Consider the following 18,377-nt stretch of genomic DNA (forward strand, 5'->3'; position numbering starts at 1 on the left):
GCTCACTGGCCTATAATTACCAGAGTTGTCTGTACTCATCTTCTTGAACAAGGGGATAACATTTGCTTGAACAGCAAGCTGATGACTAGACTAGATGACTCTTAGTCCACATGCTGCCTGACCTTGTGATTTCCAGCATCTTTTGTTTTCCATGAAACTATCATTGACTGCTGTACAAATCCATCTATTTCATTAATGCCCCTTATGGATGGAAATTTGCTATCATTACCAGTCTGTTTCAATGTGATTGCAGATCCACAGCCATGTGGTTGATTCTTAACTACCCAATGAAATGGCTGAGTTCCCAAAATCATTCAATTCAAGGGCAATGAGGGTTGGGTCACAAATTCTGGCCTTGTCAGTCACACCCACATCCCAATAGAGAAAACATTTGGGCACAAGTACTGGTGACAATCAATAGCAACTTTTAAAAGGAAATTTAATAAAGAACTGAAGAGCACATTTTTTCCAATCCGGCAATGGGTAAAGAACAGGAGGGAAGAGAGACTAATTCCAAACATAGGCAGAATGGGCTGAATGGCCTCCTTCTGTAATTCTATGAGAATGGACAGCACAATTTGTTTGTACACTGTAGTAGGGCTTTAAATGCTCTTTTTTAAGTGAACACTCACTGTTCAATGATGTTAGTCATTGCAGTTAAGATTCAACCACATTATTATGGATCTGCAGTCACATGTCAGCCAGACCAGATTTCCTTCTTAAAAGGACTGAATTTATTAATTACTGGAAGTGAGAAGAAATAATGATGCAGCGCACAAATACATGAATTGGGAATGAGCGATGAATTCAAAAAAAGTACAGGGTGAAACTGTTTTTGAATAATTTGTAGCTGTTGGAACATTGCAGTTGTTACATGGTGTGGCACCAGTAATGTTGACTTTGGTGGTTCAGCAGTTGCTTTTGATGTTCTTGTCTTATTTGCAGGCTAACTGACATTTTCTATCCTGCTTCCTTCTGATGGTGGCTGGCTGTCAGACAATGAGAGAATCGCTTTGCTCTTTTACCTACAGTGCATGGGTGCTTAGTGGCTGTTCTCGCACTGTGATCTTCACAGTACACTGCACTAAAATGGCAGGCCATTAACACATGAACAGAAAAGTTGTATTTGGCTTTTAACCCTTTCTTTTGGACATCCCTGGAACAGTAAAATACAAACATGCCAAGAGGAAATGGCTCCCTGTTGATAGGCTCTTTGTTTTTAGCCTTTCTGTTTAAAGTTTCCGTGACTCTGTACAAATGTGATATTCCATGGGTCATTTTGCCGGTCACTGCAGTCATCCTTTGGCTGTAGCAGTCCTCTTTAAATAGAAACACATGCTAGAATTGAAATGTTCCATTAGTATTTCAGGATTCAGATCCATTGTCATGACATTGGGAATGCTTAAACAAAACAAAATTAGAGGAGCACAGATATCTCGGAGGGTTGAAAGGGGTGCAGGAACTTACAAAGATAAAGAGAGACAAGGCCATACAGGTAACCAATGCTTTTCGAAAGTTCGCTTTACGCCAATTCACTTTTACGAAAGACTTACGTTGTATCCATTTTCGCTAACTGAAAGAAATCCGAAGAGGATTTTCGCTTTTACGAAAAAGGCGAAATTTTTCCCATATTAATTAATGCTTCTTTGCTTTATGTCATTACGGCTTATGAAAGGTTTCAGAGGAACACTACTTTTGGATAGCGGGGGAAACCCATCCAGGGATTTGAAAACAAGTTTACAAATTTTAAAATCAAGGCATTGCTTAACTGAGCCAGAATAGATCAACAAACACAAGAATGTCAAATAAATGGGATTCTGCGTAAACTAGGAAGAGTTCTGGATTATCTGATGTTTAAGAGAGTGGGAGATCAAAGCCCTTCATCATATTGCTTATTGCGAATAAAGTTAGACCATAGAATGTAGAACATAGAAAAGTACAGCACAGAACAGGCTCTTTGGCCCACGATGTTGTGCCGAGGGTTAATCGTAATGTAACATATAGTAACTTAACCTATGCACCTCTCAACTCACTGCTGTCCATGTGCATGCCCAGCAGTTGCTTAAATGTCCCCAGTGATTCTGCTATGAACTAGTTATGAACTACTTTGTTTTATCCTGTGAATGTTAACCGTTTGTGCACTTTCACTTTATTCAGGCTACACACAGCCCCCTATGATGACTACAGCTGGAATGCCAGGTAGGAAAGGCTCTTTCTCCTCATTCACAAATGCAGATAGGGCAAGTAGGTTAGAGGCTGAATACTAGTTGGAATAAGAGAGGGAAAACAAGAAAGTGCTGCATCCAGCAAAAGAAGGAAAGACTTAACTTTACATCACATTTTTCAAAATCTCACCACAACATGATCACACAACCAGAAATCATAGAATCCCTACAGTGTGGAAACAGGCCATTTGGCCCAACAAGTCCACACCAACCCTCCAAAGAGTATCCCACCCAGACCAATTACCCTACCCTATTACTTTACATTTCCCCTTGAGTAATGCACCTAACCTACACATCCCTGAATACTCTGGACAATTTAGCATGGCCAATCCATCTAACCTGCACATGTGGGAGGAAACCAGGGCACCTAGAGGAAACCCACACAGACACAGGGACAATGTGCAAACTCCACACAGACAGTCACCCAAGGCTGGAATTGAACCCAAGTCCCTGGTGCTGTGAGGCAGCGGTGCTAACCACTGAGCCACTGAGCCACCCACAAATGTGGCCTCAACCAGATAATCTGTTTTAATGATGCTGGCTAAGGGGGTAATGTTTGGCCTGATAGCTCCTTCCTGAAAGGAGTTACACAGGTGATCTGCTGTGAACCATGTTTCTACCAACACCATTAATTATATTCAAAACAATAAGATGTTAAAAGAGTGACTGCTAAAACACTAGATTCGTAGGTATGAATCAGACATATATGATGCTGCAGAGCTGGGAGTAACATGGAGCAAGTCATCATCACAGTGAAGCAGAGTGGGAGGAGTGTGCAACAGGTCAGCAAAACCTCTTAGCAGTCAGAAGAAGGACTTGATGGGAAATATGGAACACCCATGGTTGACAAATGCAGACAAGGAGAGTATCCAATCAAACACTAAGCCATACACAGCAGCAAACACAAGTGGAAGATCAGATGATTGAGATTTTTTTCAGGAAGTAATACCAGGTAATTAAAGACATGGAGACAATTGAGACAGAAAGTAAATTAACAACAGATATAAAAACAAACAGCAAGAGCTTCTATGGTTATATAAAAAAATGAGAGTAACTAAAGTCAGTTGGGACGCTTGAGGATGCACATGGGGAATTATTAATGGAGAAGACGGGATGGTAGCTAATTTAATCCTATACTTTCATGGTAGTGGACATTGTAAACACTCAAAAGATATCAGATAAGTGGGAGAAAAAGTCTTATAGCAGTCTGTATCTTGACAATGTATTTAACAAACTAATGGGAACGAAAGCAGGCAAGTCACCAGAAGCTGAAGGCCTGCATCTAAGGGTGTTAAAGGAAGTGGCTATAGAGACAGTTGAGGCATTGGTAGAAATAGTCCAGGACTGTCTGGATTCTGGGAGACTTCCGCCTGTCTGGAAAGCCATTAATGTGATGCCACTGTTCAAAAAGGGATGAAAGCAGTAAACTGGAAACTAAAGGCCAGTTAGCCTAATATTTATCATTGAGTTAAAATTAGAGTCCATTATTAAGGAAGAAATAGCAGGAAATTTAGAAAAGCTAAGTGCAATCCATAAGAGTCAACATGGCTTTGTGACAAATCTACTAGAGTGTTTTGAGAATAAGTAGAGATAATAACAGAGAACAAGTTGATGTAGTGTATTTCCATTTATAGAAGGTATTTGACGAAGTGCCACATAAAGGGTTATTACACATGAGAGCAGCTCACAGTATTGGGGGCAAGCTTTGTATGGATTGAGGATTAGTTAGCACACAGGATAAAGAGAGTCAGGATTACTTTTTTTAAGGTTGGAAAGACATAACTAGTGGAATGCCACAAGGATCAATCCTGGGGCCTCAATTATTTACTATCTATATTAGTGGCCTGAGTGTAATGTATCCATATTTGCTGATGGTACAAAGATAGGTGGGAGGGCGAGTTATGATGAGGACATAGGAATCTGCAAGGGGATGTTGACTAAAGGAGCAAAAACTTGGCAGATGGAATTTAGTGTAGGAAAGTGAGTGAACACTTTGGTAGGGAAGAATCAAAAGGCAGACTGTTCCTTAAATCGAGAGAGACTTAACTCAACGAGCACAGAGTGACCTGGATGTCTTTGTGCATGAAACACTAAATGTTAGCGTGCAAGTGGATTAGGAAAGCAAATGGAATGTTTTTGGTTTAGTGCTTGGAGGTTGGAGTTTAAAAACAGAGAGGTCTTGTGACAAGTTTTTACAATATGTTAGGTTGGCATACAGTGTACAGTCCCGACATTTAAGGAAGAATATATTGTCAGTGGAGGGAGTTCAAGAGAGATTCACCAGACTGATACTTGGGATGAAGGAATTGACTCCTCAAGAATGGTTAAACAGTTTAGGCCTCTATTCATTAGAACTTAGAGAATAAGGAAGGATCTTAGAGAAACATACCAGATTCTGAGGGGGGCTCTTCAAGATCGATGTTGAAAAGATGTTACCACTGGTGGGGCTATTTCAAATGGAGGGACCACAGTTGCAACATAAGGAAAAATTAATTTAAAACTGAGTTGCAAAAGAATTGCTTCTTCAGAGGACTGTGAATGTCTGGATTTCTCTACTCAAGACAAGTGCAGAGGCTAGATCGCAGCAAGTATTTTAAAAGGGAAATAGATAGAGTTTTGAAATTGTCGTGGAATTGAAGATGATGAGGAATTAACACTAAAGAAGGTTGGAGCGGATTAGCCATGATCTTATAGTATGCAGGGACAGACTTGATGGGGGCCAAATGGCCTACTTCTGCTCCTATTTCTTATATTCTTAAGTTCTGCAAATAAACCAACAATCAATACAAACTTTGTACTTCGCTATCTGGCCATGAATCTATCACATAGTCTATTTGTACTTTGTACACAATTCCTTGTTTCATCTGAACACAGCCATAGAGCCATGCAGCACAGAAACAGACCCTTCAGTCCTACCTATCCATGCTAACCAGCTTCACCAAACTAAGCTAGTCCTATTTGCTTGCATTTGGCCCATGTCCCTCTAAACCTTTCCTATTCATGTACCTATCCAAATGGTCTTTTAAATGTTGTAACTGTACCTGCACCTATCACTTTCTCTGGCAGTTCATTCCATATATGCCACCATCTCTGTGTGAAAAAGTTGCCCCTCAAATCTCTTTTAAATCTTTCCCCTCTCACCTTAAACCTATGGCCTCAAGTTTTGAACTCCCCTACAGTGGGGAAAAAGCCTTTGTATTTTACCTTATCTATTGCTTGTGTAATTGGGATGGAAGGTAATTTAAACAGCTTATGAATTTGAGAAGTCTGAAAAAATAAAAATCTATTATTTTCTGTGACAAGATAAATTAAAGCTTATGAGAGTAGATTATAAGTTTTAATTGGTTAAATTGTGTTGTACAAGTGAAGCATAAGATCAGTAAACAATTAACCACTATATTTAGAATTATTATGTTGAAAATGAGGAAAGCAACTGAGCATAAATATTTAAAAGTTTTGTCAATGCTATTGAGGAAGTGCCTGTTTAATATTCTGTTACAGTGGAAGTTTGTTAGAACATTGATGTTAAAACTTTAGAGCTGCGCCACATTGATAAAAAAACTCTTCTGCATAGCAAAAGAAGGTTTAACTAATGATTTACCTCCTTTAGAGACCCCTGTGAACTAAGAAAATTTGCAGTATGTTGAACTATGGTTTAGCAGACTTCCACTGTATGGTATACTTTTTGAAGGACCTCTTCTTTAAAACCTGGTGGCATTCCTCTTCAGGAAAACGAAGGTTTCAGAAATTGATCAATTTAGTATAAAAAAGCTGTTCACTGTGTCTCGGTACACGTGACAATAAATTCAATTCAATTCAATTCAATTCAATTCAGTTCAATAAAACTCATTCCACAGAGACGCCCCCATTTTAAGATTTATCTACTGCTATTGCAGTGATGTCAGCAAAATTTGTTTTTATTATCTAATCCTCCTATCACAATCCCCACTCGTAACTTCCATAAATCCAGAATTGACTAAAATTGTTTCAACTGGAGTTGTCAGCTCAAACCAGTTCAGCATCTACCTCGGAGGTTTGAGTGAATTGAACAACATGCTAGACATTCCTGCCAGAACCCAATGGCTGAAAATCAGTAACTAAGCCAATCTGAAGTTATAGTTCACTTTATGAAGGGCATCAATAGGCTGAAACAACAATATATTGAGACAACAGCTTCGCTTCACTTGGAGGTTACCACTGATGATATTACCTAGCCAGATAATGAAACTTCTGAATATCAAACCTACAGCTCAGCGAGCAAACCTACACCCTAAATATATTTCCTCTTTAAAATTGTATCTTTTTCCTTTTCTAGGCAGTTTCAATCCTTCAGCTCCTCAAACATATGCTTTCTCATCTCCACTGACCAGCCCTGATCATCCAGTTCCTCGCACTGCAGGAACACCATGTAAGAAAGCCTGTCTGGTTTTACTTGTTAAAATGGGGTTTGGGGTTTTATTGCTCATTATTTCTTTGGTTTAAGCATCACTGGCCTCCATTTCTATCCTTGTAATTCCTGCAAGTAGACCATAAAACTCTACAAATAAGTGTTAACTAGAGATATACTTAACTCTATACTTGGCTCACTGGGATATAGAGTTGAGGGTGTATTGCTGGAAAAACACAGCAGGTCAGGCAGCCTTCAAGGAGCAGGAGAATCGACGTTTAGGACATAAGCCCTTCTTCAGGAATGTGACTTGTGAGGTAAATGGGAGGGGGTGGGGTTTCGGGGTAAGGTAGCTGAGAAAGCCATAGGTGACAGAGATAAAGGCGACAGAGAAGGTGATAGATTGGGGGGGGAGTGATGGACAAATCCGGACAACGGTGCTGAGTTGAAGCTTGGGACTGGGATAATGTGGGGGGAGGGGAAATGAGGAAGCTGTTGAAATCCACCTTTATCCCATGTGGTTGCAAGGTCCCAAGGCAGAATATGAAGTGTTCTTCCTCCAGGCGTCGGGTGGTAATGGTTTGGCGGTGGAGGAGGCCCAGGACCTGCATGTCCTTGATCGAGTGGGAGGGGGAGCTGAAGTGTTCAGCGATGGGGCAGTGGGGTTAGCGGGTGCACGTGTCCCAGAGATGTTCTATGAAACGATCTGCAAGAAGGCGTCCTATATCCCAGATGTAGAGGAGACCACACCGAGTGCAACGGATGCAGTAGATGACATTGGTAGAGGTACAGGTAAATTTCTGACAGATGTGGAAGGATTCCTTGGGGCCTTGGATGGAGGTGAGGGGAGTGTGTGGGTGCAGGTTTTGCACTTCCTGCGGCAGCAGGGAAAAGTTCCAGCAGTGAGGTCTGGGCTGGTGGGGGTGGGTAAGGACCTGACGAGGGAGTCACGGAGGGAATGGTGTTTCCAGAATGCTGATAGGGATGGAGAGGGAAATATATTTTGGTGGTAGGGTCCTTATGGAGGTGGCAGAAGTGGTGGAGGATGATGCGATGTATGCGGAGGTTGGTGGAGTGGAAGTTGAGGACCAGGGGGGTTCTGTCCTTGTTGCATTCGGAGGGGTGGGGTTCAAGGGCGATGGTGCATTAAGTAGAGGAGATGCGCTGGAGGGCATCATCAACCATGTGGGAAAGGAAGTTGCGATCATGGAAGAAGGAGGCCATCTGGGACTCTCTGAGGTGGAATTGTCATCCTGGAAACTGATGCGGCGGAGACGGAGGAACTGGGGATAAGGGATGGCGTTTTTAAAGGAGGTAGGATTTCAACAGCTTCCTCATTTCCCCTCTCCCCATGTTATCCCAGTCCCAAGCCTCTAACCCGGCACTGCCCTCCGGACCTGTCCATCAATTCCCCCTCTGTCCTATCACCTTCTCTCTCACCTTCATCCACCTATCGCTTTCTCAGCTACCTTCCCCCCAACCCCAACCCCCCCTCCTATTTATCTCTCAGCCCCAGCCCACAAGTCTCATTCCTGATGAAGGGCTTATGCTCAAAACGGCAACTCTCCTGCTTCTCGGACGCTGCCTGACCTGCTGTGCTTTTCCAGCACCACACTCTCGACTCTGATCTCCAGCATCTGCAGTCCTCACTTTCTCCTCACTGGGATATATCATGCATTGTCAGGTGATGTCTTCACCTTTAGTGTGGATTCCATCTCAGCATAGAATATAGAAATCATGCGGGAAAATTATAAAGTAGGTAAATAGAATCATATTGGCACCAATATTAAACTCTTGTTGTCCACAGATGAAGCTTACAAGAACACATATGTGTACGAGTTAGGAACAAGAGTAGGCCATCTGCCCTTCGAGCCTGCTCCACCCTTCAATAAGACCATGGCTGATCTGCTTAATCTGCACGATAGACTTTCATGACTGGATGTGGCAGGACTGCAGAGCTTAGAGCCAATTATTTGGTTATAGGATCACTTAATTCTGTCTATCACTTGCTACTTATGCTGTCTGGTATGCAAGTAAACAGGTTTGGTAGCTTCACCAGGTTGACACCTCATTTTCAGATATGTCTGGTGCTGCTCCTGGCATTCCCTCCTGCACCCTCCATTGAACCAGCATTGATCCCCTGGCTTGATGGTAATGGTTGAATGGGGGATATGCCGGGCCACGAGGTTACAAATTCCGCTGGAATACAATTCTGTTGCAATTCTGGCCCACAGCGCCTCATGGATGCCCAGTCTTGAGTTGCTAGATCGGTTTGAAGTCAATCTCATTTGTTGATATTACCACAGGAAATTATGCATGAAGGCAGGGCTTGGTATCCCCAAGGACTGTGAGGTGGTCACTCTTACTGATACTGTCACAGACAGTTGCATCTGCAGCTGACAGATTGGTAAGGATGAAGTCAAGCACATTTTTCCCTCTTCTTGGTTCCCTCACCACCTGCCACAGACCCAGTCGAGTAGCTATGTCGTTGAAGACCTGACCAGCTCAATCAGTAGTCCTGCTGTTGAGCCACTCTTAGTGGTAGATATTGAAGTCCTCCACCTAGAGTACATTTTGTGACCTTGCCACTCTCAGTGCTTCCTCCAAATGTTCTTCAACGTGGAGGAGGACTGATTCATCAGCCAAGGGTGAACAGTATATAGTAATCAGCAAGTCGCTTCCTTATCTATAGTTAACCTGAAGCAATGAGACTTCATGGGGTCTGGAGTCAACGTTGAAGACTCCCATGGCAACTCTCTCCCGACTGTATACTACTGTGCTGACACACCTGCTGGTCTGTCCTGTCAGTGGGACTGGATATATCCAAGGGATGGTGATGGTAGAGTCTGAGACGTTGTCTGTAAGGTATGATTCCATGAGTATAACTAGGTAAGGCTGGTGTTTGACTAGTCTGTGAGACAGCTCTCCCAATTTTGGCACTCGCTCCCAGATATTAATGAGGAGGAACTTTGCAGGGTTGACAGGGTTGCCTTTGGCTTTGCTATTTATGGTGCCCACGTCAGATGGTCCATCCAGTTTCATTTATTTGTTGAGACTCAGTAGCAATTGACACAACTGAATGGCTTCCAACATTATTTCAGAGCGCAGTTGAGAGTTCAATCAAATTGTTGTAGGTGGGGAGTCACATGTGGGCGGCACGGTGGCACAGTGGTTAGCACTGCTGCCTCACAGCGCCAGAGACCCGGGTTCAATTCCCGCCTCAGGCGACTGACTGTGTGGAGTTTGGACATTCTCCCCATGTCTGTGTGGGTTTCCTCCGGGTGCTCTGGTTTCCTCCCACAGTCCAAAAATGTGCAGGTCAGGTGAATTGGCCATGCTAAATTGCCTGTAGTGTTAGGTGCAGGGGTAAATGTAGGGGAATGGGTCTGGGTGGGTTGCGCTTCGGTGGATCGGTGTGGACTTGTTGGGCCGAAGGGCCTGTTTCCACATTGTAAGTAATCTAATCTAATCTAAACATGTAGATCAGGCGAGGTGAGGATGGCAGATTTTTATTCCTGAAGGACATTAGCGAGAGCCAGATGGGTTTTACCAACAATCGACAATGGTTTCATGGTCAACATTAGATTCTTAATTCCAGGCTTTTAAAAATTGAATTCAAATGCCACCATCTGCCATCATGGGATTTGAACCAGAGTCCCCAAAACGTTGAGTGAGCTTCAGGATTAATAGTCTAGCTACTTAATACTGTTAGACCATTACCTCTCTTGAGTCAACCTCACAGATCTGTTTGCAATACATTTACATCCTTCCTTAAATATCGAGGCTGATATTGTACATGGCCGTAGTACTGTATCCCCCCCCCCCCCCCCGGTACCCGCGAAGGATACATTCCAAGACCTACCGTGGAAGCTTGAAACCACTGATAAGAGCAAACCCATTCATTTAAATGGGAAATTTACCTTCCCAGCAGCCCCCTGGTCCCTGGTTCCGGAAAGTTCCCAATAATATGTTTGGGCCACATTAAACCACAGGTAACTAAAACCACAGAAAACGATTCCACGGATAAGGGGGTAGCCCTGTATCACCAGTACCCTTTATAATAGGCATTGTCTCTCAACTTTTGTATTCAATTCCCCTCACAATGAACACAAACATTCCAGTAGTGTTCTTGCTGTACCTGGACATCGTCCTTTACAATCCATGAACTAGGACACTCAGATCTATCTGCAAGCACTCATCATTTAGATAATAAGTTCCCCAATTCATACATCCCATACCAGGATGCTCTCACTCTGTATACCTGGCAGCATTAGCACATGATTCCTTTTTGTCTTCTGGTGTGTCCCGGGCATGAACATAACACAAGACTGTTGGAGTCTTCTAATCTGATTTACAAGAGCACATCTCTCTGCTTCTAATCTCACTTAACTGCTTTCGTTCAGTAATTTGCTTATTATCCTAGACTGACTCGCCTATCTTTAATTATGTTACTTTCTACAGTTTCACTATCACTGGCTTAAGCACTCCGCATTAAAATCTAATCTGTTCTGCTGCTCATTTATCAAGAAGCATATATTATGATTAGTGATGGAAAAGCTTTATTCATCGTTCTTTATCTCTCCCATTTTTTCTAGCTGATTATCACCCTTATCTGGGGTTACCTTGACAACCTGAAATGTTTGAAGTTCTTCCTAATAAAGTTATCCTCCCGTAATATCATTTTATGTCAGGGTGCAACCATTATTTATGTCACATTAGCTATTTTATGTCACAGTACAATGGAAAAAGAAATGTTCGGGGACAATTTTTGCACGAAAGAGCAGAATATTAGCTAACACAACACAGATATCCTGTTAAGCCGTTATGATGTGGAGGTGCTGCTGTTGGACTGGGGTAGACAAAATCAGAAGTCACACCACTTCAGGTTAGAGTCCAACAGGTTTATTTGAATTCACAAGCTTTCGCGAGACAAAGAAGCAGCATTCCAAAAGGTTGTGATTTAATATAAACCTGTTGGGCTATAACCAGGTGTCTTGTTACTTCTGACATTGAACAGTTATGCATAGATATACAGCAACACTAGACGAGATTGAGCATTCCTGATGAAGGGCTTATGCCCGAAACGTTGATTCTCCTGTTGCTCGGATGCTACCTGATCAGCTGTGCCTTTCCACTCTTCAGCTCTGATCTCCAGCATCTGCAGTCCTCACTTTCACCCAAGGCTGAGCATGTATTAATGTATTAATGTTAACTCCTTCCACAACGATAGCTTTCCTGCCTACAAAGTCCTGTTGAAATGTATACTTTATTCCTCCAACAGAGGAGCTGACTGTCAGGAATTCAGGCCTGCTCTAGATTCTTACAGGGCAGTCAGAGGGAGATGACAGTGTAGCAGTAAAATCACAAGACTAGTCGCCTAAAGGCTGAGCCTAATGTTCTGAAGGCTTGGGCTCAGATACTACCACAGTAACTGGTGAAATTTTGATTCAATTAACAATCCACAGGAAGGGCACAGGAGACATGTGGAGATTATTTAAGGAGCAGTTGTTGCGAATGATGCACAAATTTGTTCCTTTGAGACAGGTACGAAGAGGTAAGATTAAGGAACCTTGGATGCCGAGAACAGAGGAACTTCTTGTCAAAAGGAAGAAGGCAGCTTACGTAAGGTGGAGGAAGCAAGGATTTGGCACAGCTTTAGAGGATTACAGGCTTGCTAAAAAGGAGCTCAGAAATGGACTAAGGAGAGCCAGGAGGGGGCACGAAAAAGGCTTGACAAGACGGATTAAGGAGAATCCAAAGGCATTTTACTCATATGTGAGGAATAAGAGAATGATCAGGGAGAAGGTAGGGCCGGTCAGGGATAGCATATGGAACTTGTGCGTGGAATCTGAGCAGATAGGGGAAGCCCTAAATGAGTTTTTTGCTTCAGTTTTCACCAAGGAAAGGGAACTTGTTATAAATGAAAACTTAGAAGAGGTGGGATACAGTCTTGACCAGATCAAGATTAATGAAGTTGATGTGCTAGAAACTTTGGAAAACATTAGGATTGATAAGTCCCCAGGGCCAGACCAGATTTATCCTAGGCTGCTCCGGGAAGCGAGAAAGGAGATTGCTAAGCCGCTGGCGAGGATATTTGCCTCCTCACTCTCCACGGGAGTCGTACTGGAGGATTGGAAGGAGGCGAATGTTGTTCCACTTTTCAAGAAGGGGAATAGGGAAATCCCTGGCAATTACAGACCAGTCAGTCTTACGTCTGTGGTCAGCAAAGTTGTGGAAAGAATTCTGAGGGATATGATTTATGACTATTTGGCAAAGCATAGTGTGATTAAAAGCAGTCAGCATGGCTTTGTGAGGGGCAGGTCATGCCTCACAAATCTTATTCAGTTCTTTGATGAGGTGTCAAGACAATTCTATGATGGTCGAGCAGTGGATGTGGTGTATATGGACTTCAGCAAGGCATTTGATAGGGTTCCCCCTGGTAGGCTCAATCATAAAGTCAGGAAGTATGGGATATAGGGAGATTTGGCTATCTGGATCAGAATTGGCTGGCTGACAGAAGGCAGAGAGTGGTTGTAGATGGAAAATATTCTGCCTGGAGGACAGTGTTGAGTGGGGTCCCGCAGGGCTCTGTTCTTGGGCCTCTGCTCTTTGTAGTTTTTATAAATGACTTGGATGAGGAGGTTGATGGGTGGGTTAGTAAATTTGCAGATGACGCAAAGGTTAGAGGTGTCGTCGATAATATAGAGGATTACTGCAGGCTGCAGCATGACATAGACAGGATGCAGAGCTGGGCTGAGAAATGGCAGATGGAGTTCAACCTGGACAAATGCGAAGTGATGCATTTTGGAAGGTCGAACTCGAATGCTGAATATAGGATTAAAGACAGGATTCTTAGCAGTGTGGAGGAACAGAGGGATCTGGGTGTGCAAGTACATAGATCCTTCAAAGTTGCCACTCAAGTGGATAGGGTTGTTAAGAAAGCATATGGTGTTTTGGCTTTCATTAACAGGGGTATAGAATTTAAGAGCCGCGAGGTTTTGCTGCAGCTCTACAAGTCCCTGGAGACCACACTTGGAATATTGTGTCCAGTTCTGGTCGCCCCACTAAAGGAAAGATACAGAGGGTTTGGAGAGGGTGCAAAGAAGGTTTACCAGGATGTTGCCTGGACTGGAGGGCATGCCTAATGAAGAAAGGTTGACAAAACATGGACTTTTCTGTCTGGAGAGAAGGAGGAAGAGAGGAGACCTGATCGAAGTGTACAAAATAATGAGAGGAATAGTCAATAGCCAAAGACTTTTCCCCAGGGCAGGATTGACTGGTACGAGAAGCCATAGTTTGAAGATATTAGGAGGAAGCTATAAAGGAGACATCAAAGATAGGTTCTTTATGCAGAGAGTTGTGAATGCATGGAATGCGTTCCCAATTGAGGTGGTGGAAGCAAAGTCATTGGGGACATTTAAGCGACTGCTGGATATGCACATGGATAGCAGTGAGTGGAGGGGTGCGTAGGTTAAGTTACTATATTTTACATTAGGATTAAGTCTCGGCACAACATTGTGGGCCAAAAGGCCTGTCCTATGCTGGACTTTACTATGTTCTAACAATGGTGGGATTGAAAACTAGTTTCAGTCATGGTGACTACTGTTTATTGTTGTAAACATCTGTGCTAATATCCCTGAGGAAACAAGGTCTGCATCATGAGCTGGTCTGGTCAACACATACTCCAGCCCCACAGCAAAGTGTTTAACTGCTGACCACCTTCTAAAATGGGGTAGCAGGCCATTCTGTTGAAGGACAATTAGGAATGGGAAACAAATTTCATCCCATGAAATAACACTTTTTAAAAATCCATCTGAGGGTCTTAGTTGTGCGAACGTTGGCTCATAATTTGCTACAATTTCTTCTAACTCCCTGACTTGATCTGAGCATTCACGTGTTTCTCCCATGTACTCTGCCGACGTCTCCAAAGGCATACAAAATTACATCTGTACGTCAATGTGTGGGACAATTGGTTAAGCTGAAACAAAAGCAGAAATTGCTGGAGGTCACACAGCAGCTGTGGAGAGAAAGCAACATTAATGTTTCAGATCCGGTGACCCTTCTTCAGAACTGATGGTAACTAGGAAAAGATGTTTTTTATGCTGAAGAGAGCATGCTGAAATACATCTCATTTTCGGGTTGGCATTCTTGCAGTCTTCCTGACCTAATATCAGGTTCAATAATTTTATGAAGTCAATCACCTTCGATGTCCTTTGCCCATCTCCACACATTAACAGCTTTTCTTGCTTCCTGGCTGACTGTTGTCCCACCCTTTGTCTCCCTGTTATTCTCTCTCCAGGCTCCATCTCCACCTATCCTCACACTCCTTCCCCCAACCCCAAACCCTTGCAGTCAGCATAAATACCACTTTTCCTAGCTACGGTCAGTTCTGAAGAAGGGTCACTGGACTTGAAACGCTAACTCTGCTTTCTTTCCACAGGTGCTGCCAGACCTGCTGAGTTTCTCTATTACAGTCAGTTCCGATAGTTCTGTTCCCATGCAACCGTGGGTGGCACGGTGGCACAGTGGTTAGCACTGCTGCTTCACAGTGCCAGAGATCCGGGTTCAATTCCCGCCTCAGGCGACTGACTGTGTGGAGTTTGCACATTCTCCCCGTGTCTGCGTGGGTTTCCTCCGGGTGCTCCGGTTTCCTCCCACAGTCCAAAGATGTGCAGGTCAGGTGAATTGGCCGTGCTAAATTGCCCGTAGTGTTAGGTAAGGGGTAGATGTAGGAGTATGGGTGGGTTGTGCTTCGGCGGGGCGGTATGGACTTGTTGGGCCGAAGGGCCTGTTTCCACACTGTAAGTAATCTAATTTAATCTAATCAATAAGAAAAACATGTATTAGCAACACCATTTAAACTAATAGGGCTGAAACCACATTGTAACCAATATAGGTAAGGAAAGTTCACGTTCTACAAATAATGGTCTAAATTCTTCAATTGTATTATAGCCAATTCATGTTGCATTGTAGCAGAATGGTCTGTAATTTCTGTTCTTGTTTCAGATTTTCAGCTTCCACAGTTCTTTATTAAAATGATGAACCTATTTCAGTTCATTGTAAGTGTTCAGATAATGATCAAATTCACTTAGTGATCAGTATAAAATCAGCAATAGGCCACATTATCCTGCAGCAGTGAATTCTCTTATTGGGTTTACACAAGGCTAACTTTCTGAAACTGCTTACTTTTTAAAAAGCTGACCGCACTGAAATCTATCAAAAAAACCTCTCCATTTCACTAAACATGAGTAGACAAGGATGAAAAGACTTTACTACACAACAGATGTGAGGTATTCCGTAACTATATAAATAAGCTAATGGATCATCTGTTACATCGTCAACTTCCATTTAGTATCTTAACCATTTTTAGTTATTATTCTACTCATTATTTTAAATCCTCATTTTAAAATGTTAGTTTTTTTAAATCCTAAAATATACTGGGTAACTCGCATAATTCTTAACAAAATGTTAAACTGAAGGTTTTGAGATGCATTACTTTAGCAGAAAAGGGAAATATGGTTTGGCTTATCTCTTTACATTATCACTTCTTTCAATTGGGTTTTCTTTTCCAGCTGATTTCAATCCCCCCATAACTTCATTGCCTAATTATTATTCATCTCCATTGAGCTCGGATTCACAGCTGCCTGGTCAGAGCACTGAAACAGCTGATAACACAGGCAAGTCAACATTTCATTTTCACTAGTATTAATTACAGGAACAAACCGATCAATTCAGCAAAGTCGGAGGTCCTCCCTGTGGGTCTGCCCCTGGAGTCTGGCCAGTGCGGCCATTAATAGGTCCAAGCAGTGGGCCCTGGATGGGGTAATCATAATGCAACTGTTTGCCTCCTTCTCCTGATGTGTCCGTGCTAGGGTTTCCATGGAGATGGAGTATGTTGAGTTCCCTGGCACAATAGAGGCCTTTAGCAACCAGTGGGCACCATAGGGGCTGGGGTGCATCATCAACCTGGGGAGGGGGGGAATGTTATTTTGATTTAATCTGTTTCTGTTCCCCTATTCTAAATTTCCAATAGCCATTAGTTTGTGTTTTGGGTCCTCCGTTTCATCAGGGATTGTTTAACCTGTTTAAAAGAATAAAATCTGCACTGGAAGCTACGAGATGTAAGGTGAGACAGTCGACTCCATAAAGATAAAAAGAACTCTACCTCCAAGAAAATAATTTGAACTGAAGCACCTTGGTTACAATGGGTATCCATACATCATACAGCTTTTGTAAAGTGAACGCTAATTCAATGATTCTTGAATCTTGTGTGATCGATTTATATTGTGCTTAAATATCCAACACTTTTCTTTCGCTATTCTATTCTCTTTTATTAACAGAGGGACATCAGGTCCTGAATTTTAGTGATCCCTGTGCAGTTTCAGAGTGCTAGCAGATTGGAGTCTTCAGAATATACTTAGAGCATCAGCAAAGGGAACCTGTCATTGGGTTTAAAGTGCTTCATGACTGCTGTCTCTTTGTTTGCAGGGAAAGGGGCAGCCAAATCGTAGGCTAATATATATCGGAGCCTGGGCAGAGTGTACTTGCAGCACAATAGCTACACCATTCCCTGTGAAGCAAACCATAACTGGAAAAGCAGAGTGCAAACTGCAAGATACAGGCAACCAATTGTACCCTCAGACAGCCCATCTAAAGCAACAACAGGCGCACTGAGATAATGATTAAAGGTTGACGCCTACTCGGATATTTTCGAACTCACTGCTAATTTCCTTATCTTCATGGGTATGCACGCACAGACCAAAAATAAAGGCAAATAAAAAGAGAGCAGTGACACCCCCCTCCCGACACTGTCCCTTACAGTAAGTGTGTAATTGAGCTTCATGCTTCCCAAAGAAGCAAGCAAACACCTAACATTGTGCAAAATACATAAATAATAAAGACTTCTCCACCAATTCATGGGAGAATAAATCAGGGAAATTTTTCTCCAACCATTGAAGATCATTCAAATAATTTCCTGGAAAACACAAGTTAGGAATGTCACCCAATATCTCAACTATCTACTACATTCTCATTCAGCTCCCTTGTGAACACTTGTAGCAACTTCCAATCGTTGAACAACCAGGCAATGTATTCCAAAGTCAATGGCCTTTTGAAAAGGAGAAAATCTTGCGCCATCTCACCAAAGATCTATGTTTATGTAACATGTTCCTCTCCCCTCCCTATCCTAACAGAATGAAATAGCACATCCACACAGACGTGGTCTAATCATTTAGTTATTTTGAAGCACTCAATTAAATCATCCTAAAGTTAACACCTTACTTGATCTAAAGGATCCAACTCTCTGAATCTATGCTGGTAGCGAAGAACATTTAGAGCTTTTCCCTCTGATTGTTTCCACGTCCTCAACGTTCCCCATTCTGTGAATGGTCAACTTTACAAAGTATTCTGGATAGGGCTACCAATGGACAGCACACATTTACAGGTGTAAAAGTGGACAGGGTCCTGCACAAAAGGAAGACATAAGCATATGCTGTTTAGAGTCTATTAGGTGTCCTTGAAGTTTAAAGTTTTAATGCGAGACCATGATTGAACCATCAGTAGTAGCAAATATTGCTGTTATCTTTTAAGTTCTTGGGTTCCTAATGTTTCTTTCTAGTCAGTGTTGACACTGGATATTTTTCTGCTTGAGAGACCAATAGAGTGAGAGAGAGCCTTGTTCAACTGTTCCGCAGTCTATAATCCATCTCCTCTACTCTACCAAAAATGTTTCTTCAAGTATAAAACATATATTCAATGCCTGTGGA

At 42.5% G+C, this 18,377-nt stretch overlaps 1 protein-coding gene across 1 annotated transcript in view; it reads left to right on the top strand.

Moving 5' to 3' along the window:
* Window positions 1-17,123, top strand: part of LOC122560451 (WW domain-binding protein 2-like) — a 33,035-nt gene extending 15,912 nt beyond the window's left edge. Inside the window, exons 7-10 of the mRNA XM_043711084.1 lie at window positions 2,158-2,199; window positions 6,541-6,633; window positions 16,185-16,289; window positions 17,101-17,123. Of these exons, the coding sequence (XP_043567019.1) occupies window positions 2,158-2,199; window positions 6,541-6,633; window positions 16,185-16,289; window positions 17,101-17,123 (263 nt within the window). The remainder of the gene's footprint in view (window positions 1-2,157; window positions 2,200-6,540; window positions 6,634-16,184; window positions 16,290-17,100) is intronic.
* Window positions 17,124-18,377: the final 1,254 nt, after the last annotated feature.

This window comes from Chiloscyllium plagiosum, chromosome 21, assembly GCF_004010195.1.
Source record: "Chiloscyllium plagiosum isolate BGI_BamShark_2017 chromosome 21, ASM401019v2, whole genome shotgun sequence".
Classification (NCBI taxonomy): domain Eukaryota; kingdom Metazoa; phylum Chordata; class Chondrichthyes; order Orectolobiformes; family Hemiscylliidae; genus Chiloscyllium; species Chiloscyllium plagiosum.